The sequence below is a fragment of the Loa loa genome (genome assembly GCF_000183805.2).
Source record: "Loa loa unplaced genomic scaffold supercont3.309, whole genome shotgun sequence".
Classification (NCBI taxonomy): domain Eukaryota; kingdom Metazoa; phylum Nematoda; class Chromadorea; order Rhabditida; family Onchocercidae; genus Loa; species Loa loa.
In genome coordinates this window covers 55,699-63,125 of record NW_018108489.1, presented here as the reverse complement: position 1 = coordinate 63,125, position 7,427 = coordinate 55,699, and the positions used below count along the sequence as shown (strand labels likewise).

At 27.8% G+C, this 7,427-nt stretch overlaps 2 protein-coding genes across 2 annotated transcripts; one reads left to right on the top strand and one right to left on the bottom strand.

The window, feature by feature from the left end:
- Window positions 1-3,404: 3,404 nt before the first annotated feature.
- LOAG_10006 (hypothetical protein) lies at window positions 3,405-3,578 on the bottom strand (the record flags this gene model as incomplete). The annotated part of the gene is made up of 1 exon (XM_003145533.1): window positions 3,405-3,578. One exon carries the CDS (start codon window positions 3,576-3,578, stop codon window positions 3,405-3,407), a length of 174 nt encoding a protein of 57 aa, XP_003145581.1.
- A 1,424-nt stretch (window positions 3,579-5,002) lies between these two features.
- LOAG_10003 (hypothetical protein) lies at window positions 5,003-6,783 on the top strand (the record flags this gene model as incomplete). Its single annotated transcript, XM_003145532.2, has 3 exons — window positions 5,003-5,248; window positions 5,722-5,974; window positions 6,513-6,783. The coding sequence occupies exons 1-3, from the start codon at window positions 5,029-5,031 to the stop codon at window positions 6,781-6,783; spliced, it is 744 nt and encodes a 247-aa protein (XP_003145580.2). The 5' UTR covers window positions 5,003-5,028.
- Window positions 6,784-7,427: the final 644 nt, after the last annotated feature.

The window sequence follows — 7,427 nt, the reverse complement described above, 5'->3', positions numbered from 1 at the left end:
TTAAATTTTACTAAATTAAAATTTAGTTTATCCTTAACTCAACACAGCACTCTTCGCATTACCTATTTAATAAATAGAATATAAATTTGATAATTTATCCTTTCATTCGTTAACACCCTATATTTGTAACAATTTGCCATCTTTACAAAAATTCGATAAAACTGATAAACGAATCAAAATTAGTTGAAAAAAAGGCGCAATCTTTGAGTGCTTCGGTTATTACTGTACCACACCCACTTTAGTCACTTGATGTATTATTTAATGACCCATTTAGTTAACAGTTCATTAGAAGCAATAGTTGAAGACTTATTTAACTTCAATGCACTTCCTTAAATTATGAGTCATTTGGAAGTATACAGCCACTGGTACCAATGGTATAATTATCCCACTATTCATATATAAATAATTCGTTTTATAACTACTTAAAGAATTTAATTTCAGGATTCAATTAAAAATTCCACTCAAATTTAATTCAGAAATTGAATTTTACAGATCAATAGGAACAGCGCTAAAATTTAGATTTGGATAAAGTTTGGTTTCAAAATTAAATTTAAGTGATTTTGGTGTAAATTTAAGGAAATTGAACGCTAATCCTAGAATAAAATTTTAAAAACTCCAATGTAATATTAATTTTAAATTTAAACTTCAAAACAATGTCGCAAAAATTCGAGTGCTTCTTTAACAAAAAAAAGGTTATGAAACATGAAAATATACCTGTAGATTAATTAGACGCAGTGGCATTTGCCAATCGACAAATCGTGCGATTAAGATGAGATTACAAAAAAATACAAATAATACTATACAGCCAATCCTACGATATGTTGTAACATACCGTACCCAATACATCACTGTTCCAATTATTACTTGTACCCATAGGTGATTCACCTTTTGCTACTAATACCACTCACTGCTTCACAATATTCATTCGCAATCTGCATCTGAAATACTGTCTTTTATTTAATAAATTTTAGAAAATTTCAATTACAGTAATACTTTTTAAGTGGACAGTAATTTAAAAAAAAAAAAAACCACCCGTAAAAATATATCTATCCATGAGAATATTAACTTGGCATCTTTTCGCTATCTTTTTGATTGTACAAGTACGATTTATCATAGTTCTCATGCTAGTCTGTGTATGATACGGCATATCATCCAGGCAAAATTGTACAGTACATCATTCTAATAAATTTATACGGTGTATCATTATAATAATTTTAAACGATATGTCATTCTGATAAATTTATGCGGTACACTTTCCTGATAAATTTGTACGGTATATTATCTTTTTAAATTTATACAACATATCATTCTAATAAAGTCATACGGCAAGTCATCCTAGTAAACTTATACGGCAAATCAACCTGGTAAATTCATACGGTATATCATTCTGATAAATTTACATGGTATAATATTAGAATAAATTTATATGGTATACCATTCTAATAAATTTATGCCATAAACTTTCTTAATTACTTAGAAGTAGGTCAGAAATTTTATATAGCATTGCTAATTTGAAAATCACAAGTATGTTATCCTGCTAATGTAACTATATGAAAACTTTTGAATTCCGATAGTTCATTCTACAATCATTAAATCATCCTCACATTATACTTACGGTTCAAGATTTCTCGATGTATATCACTTATGGCACTAATATCTATTTATTTTTATCACTTTAACATTATTTATTCCTGCTATTATTTACTTCCTTATCACTTTAACAAACTTAACTAAATCCTTAGAAATATCAAAAAATGATGAAATTTTAGAGAATTAAAATATAATTCCAAAAAAAAAATTCTCAAAATTAAAAAAAACATTTTTGCTTTGTTTATACATTTAACCAAGAGAGAGTGAGGAAGTGGAAGATAGAGAAAGAGGTAAGGAGAAGGAAGCAAATCTAAATTAATATCTATCAAAAAATATCATAAAAATATGGAGAAAAAAAATTGATAATTAATTGCAAAAAAAAGCATTAATTAGAGAATTATAAATGAAAGATCGAAAGTGTATTATAACATCAATAGAAACAATATAAAAGCATTTCGCTAAAAAAAAAAAGAAAAAAAAAGGGGAGATAAAAATATTCATGGAAAAGAAAACGTTTGAATGAAATTTCAGTAATGAGATATTAAAAATTTTCACAAAATAGTAGTACGGTAGGATACAGTACGACATTTAACACTGTAAGAAGAGACTAAAAGGGAAACAATAAAATAAAAATGAACAAGAAACGAAAATATCTCATTTAGTATCTCCTAAAATGAAAACACTTATTGGAAAAAAAAAATCAAATATAATTTTCTTCAAATTATCAAAATGAATTAGAACCAGTTGGTCCATCGTCGAGAAGCTAAATTATAACGAAGTTTGTATTTTACGGGCCTTTAAAGTTTTAAGATTAAGATTGGATACTGCTTATTTTCCTTTTTTTTTTTTGCTAAATAATTTTTCCTTATATGTTAATTTAATTAACAATTGTTTACCTCTTAACTTTCCTCAATGTAAAAGGATGTCATTAAGAAAAAAAAAAAAAACTTGCGCACTCCTGTATTTATTTGTTTACTAATTAATTAATTAATTTTTACTTTCACTCATCTGTTAAATCTTCTTATTTCCATTTAATTAGTATTTGCTATTGTTTTGTACATCATTTAGACGTGTATTTATTCACTTTTTTTTTTCTAATTCTGACTTATCTTAATGCTTATTAACAATGAATGCTAATTACAGGTGTTTGCATACAACTTTTGCATCATTACAATTGAATTACGTACAATTTTCATTCATTCTTCTTGAATATTTTAGCTTAAAAATATTACGTTCTTTAATACAGGCAATTACAGTGGTGGCATTTGTGATTTTTGTTGTATTTGTTTATAATTTAATTAGTTTTAATTAATCATATGGAATTTTATTTATTTATAAATCTGTCTGTGTATAAGCATCTATTCGTTTGTTTGTTCATCTCCGTAAATATTTATTTATTTATTTTTTTCGATTTCATTTTTTCATTTATTTGCTTGTGTTATCACTGTTAAATTACTTTGTTTAGGTTTGTATATTTAAATATATGTTTTTACTTTACTTATTTACTTAGACTACTTATACTGTACTTATTTACTTATACGATTGATTTTTACAATATTCATCATTCTGCTAGAAAAAAAGCAGCTATGAAAATGACAATAAAAAATTTAAAAAAGAAAAAAAAGAAAAAAAAGGGCTATGAAAAAAATAATAATTTCAAATTTAGCAACAACTGGATAAATTATGATATTATCGAAAATTATAAATGAACTATAATATAATCATAATATTATCAATTGGATGAATTATGATAAAGAAGTTTTAAAAGAACATAAAACAGTTTTAAAAGTTTTTTCTTTTTTTTCGAATCATTCCTATTTGTCATGCATATCATCATCATCATCATCATCATCATCATCATCATCATCACCATCATCATGGCTAGACTTCGTTAATGAATATTTGGTATGAGCTTTCCACCCAACGCTTGCTGCAAACGCTACAAATGTTAGATGTATCTTTCCAGACCGATGCAGAATGTATAGCATGCGCTCAGCTGTTCCCAATTCCCTTTTATTGCTAGAGATTCATTTGTCAAAGCCTAGTAAGCTAGGTTGGTGACAGCAAAATTGTCAGGAACATAGGTTTCGTTAAAGTATCCTTCTCTATGATGGATAACGGATAGCCATACAGGGTTAAATTAAACAAACTCTGTCTGCCCCAAGTTTGCAGTTAGAATTGTCCTTTCTTTATTGGAGAAGGATGGTTGCTAGGCCAGGAAGCTAGCAAGTACATCCTACCCTTGGACATATTTGTCTGACTATTCAATTGAGAGCTATCTAGTATAATAGAACTTCTCTATTAAAGGCATAAATTACCTCTACTATAATTTGTAATCTTATTATCAAACTTATCAAACTTCTCCTGCGATAGCATGGTATTTGATAGCACGGAGATTATACATATGTACAATTTATTGGTATACATACATATGGTATATATAAGTATAAGTGTAATTTCAAATATAAAATAGTGATAATTTTAATATTTATATCTTTTGCTGTTTGTATTTTAATGATAATTAACAATAATATTTTTTATCATCCATATGTTAGTCATTTTTATGCATTACATTCTTCCTTTCCTTTCATTTCATTCCTTTTTTTTTTTTCTTTTTAAAACCTCTCTTACCCATCCACTGATGATTAATATCATTATATTATTTTAATTTTTGAAAAAATATTTTATTTCAAAAATGAACTTTTAACAGTATTTTTGAAATAAAATATTTTCGGTTTTTTTTTTTGTTGATATATTAGAAGAAAATGTGCGAAGTTTTCATTCATTTCTTTCCTTTTTCCTTCCAATTTATTTATCTAATATTTGTTGAAACATTTCACGATATGAATTTTATTTTAATTTATCAAAAAGCAAAAGAAAAAAATAATTGCATGTGTAAATGTAATATTTAGATTTAATTATTATCAGGTATTATTATTAATAATAGTAGTTTCTAATTATTACTAGCTCATCATTATTAGGCATTAATTATTGAATTAATTACTACAGTTATTATTTGATTTTTTGACGTCAAATACTACTAATTTTGAAATTACTTTAATCCTAAATTCATTGTTATTTCTTGGATTAAATGTTGGTATATGAAATCTAGCTGTGAAACATTAGAAATGTTTGGTATTTGTATTAATGTAATTTTGATTAAATATTTGCTAGTTGGATTTTAAATTTTAGATTTATGTTATTTTCCTTTAACTTCAATTTTTTATCCATTTCATTTAATTTCATACATGTTATTTCAATAGATTGAAAATTCTTAGCATATTCGGTATTTAATTGGAATGTATTCGAATAATTGTAACATAGTTCTAATTTAATTTTAGTTAGTCGATTTCAGATTTTTTTTATTGCTTATTAATCTCTTTCTGTTTTTTCTTTTCCTTTTTTTTTTCATGAACGTTCTGAACATAACAGCAACCTATGATTTTTTCAAAAGTCATGTCACAACAAGGATTACGTTCGTTCCTACGTGAAGTATCGGCAATATCTGAGAGATTAGCTCAGTTGAAGTTATCAGACACTATCACAGACAGTAGTGACGCTTATACGGCTGAAACGGAAACGTTATCCGAACGCGCACGTCGTCTTGTATCCACTGTTAATCTGGATATGATTGGTGCAGTTCTTCCGGATCGTCTTGGTCTGTTTTACAAAGATTATTTTCAACACTAATATGTTTAAAGATTTCAATTTAATATTAACACTACATTAGCTAGTGTATGAATGGAAATAGACGGATGATTTGGACTTACAATGGGATGCATTCCTAATAGCTTTCATCAATTTAGATCGACGAAGATATCGTCGATTAAAATCATACTTCTGAAGAACTGATCGTTTAACAAACGGAATGTTCGACAGGTGGAACTATAGATTTTTTTTTTCCCAAATCCATCATGTACATCGTGTTCATATCCGTTGAACGTCAATTCATATAGTTGAGAGTTAAAAAATAACTTAACGTTAATGATGCAAAAATGGATGTCATGTATGAATGATTGGATATCTCTGAATAATACTGGTAAAACATATTCAATTTGCTTGTCTTGTAGGATTCTTCTTTCAGGGAAATGCAACTAATCATTTCATATGAAAAAATGTGATACATTACAGGTCTTGAATCGATGACTGCTCCAATGTATTATGTTGATATTTATGAATCGGAAAATATTCATGCTTGTTTATTTGGTTTCAAAAGTTGTGACTTTTCGTTCCCGTTACACGATCATCCAGATATGTACGGATTTGTAAAGGTTCTTCGTGGTGCCCTAGCAATTAATTCATATACTGAACTTTCTCATGGTGAACGAGAAGCAATGAAACGAACAGAATCGAACGGTCTGTCATCTAATGTTACGATAGCCAGGTATAATTTCATTTTTTCATTTGTATAATTTTAGGATTTTATGGTTTTTTCCCCTCTTAGCGAATACTCTATATTTTCGTGAAGGCATTTAGCTCGTGTGTCTTTCCGTGTTTTTCCATGAAGATCTAATGACATGTCTAGTTCTAAGAGAGGTTTACATTGTTAGCTATGGAATCGTTCCCTCAAAATTAAGAGGCTATTTAAGGAATTATAAAACAACTATCAGAATTGCTAAGTTGACTGATTAACTTTTAGCAGTTCTGATGATATATAAGGAGTTTTTAGGAGTTCCTTTTAGGAGTTCTGATGAATATATATCTTTTGATCGTTGTCTTTTAATGCTGTGATTTTTACATCGTATGATAATATTCAGTGCTCATTTCAATAGAAGAGAAAAAAAATCCTTTTTTTATTCTCTTTTACAAAACACGTAGCTTTGAGTAATATCACCAGTAAAAAACTTGGTGACGTTATTTAAGGTTTCACGCTTCTTTTTTTTTAAAATAATATTTCATAAATATAAGTTTAAATATTGCAGATTTGAAGGTATCAGTAATCGTTGGCATAGCGATGATTGCGTATATTTGAGCCCTAAATTTGGTAACATTCATTCGTTGGTACCACTTGAAGATGGTACGGCATTTTTTGATTTACTCATGCCTGGTTATGGTAATAAGCCATGTACCTATTTTAAAAATCTTATACAAAATCCGAAATTAAAGCAAACATGTTTATTGCAAAAAATTGCCGAACCAGATGATTATTATTGCCAACTTCTACCTTATGAGAAAATTAGGGATTTTGATTAATAACATTTTCTGTCAGTGGAATATTCTGTCAATTTGTGAACATTGCATATGGCCGTTAAGTCTGATTTCAGTTCATTCCTTTGATCATCATTTGCTGTAACTTATTTTTAGTACAGTAATATCTCTATGCTAGTATAGGAAATGTTATAGCATGTCATTTGATATTAATCGAACAGTTCCATCTTGGTTGATCTTTTGAACCTCTCCAAAATTTTCACCATTGTCTTTCTTCTTCTCCCATTCCTAAACCACTCTTCTTTTGCATACAATCAATGAAATCAGGCCAAAACCATTGTTTTTCTTTTCTTATTTTCCCTTTTTTCTTCTTTTTTTTTTTTTTCTTTGTATGTCTATAGTGTAGTTTGTTTGTTAAATAATTTCACAGCGATGAAACTTTTGCTGTTTCACTGAATTTTTATATAATCCGAGCACTCATAGTTCCATTCTCTGGAAAAGAATTGAGTTCAAATAAATAGCGAAATAAGAAATGAGCATTGTCTATTCATCTGATCGAAAATTACCATATTGTCATATTTCGGATTATTAATTGTATTACTGTTATTGTTGTCATACAGTAATAGTAATAGAATAACCAATTGTATCAAAAATAATAGTCGTCTAATATTACCTAAGGTACTAGGCAG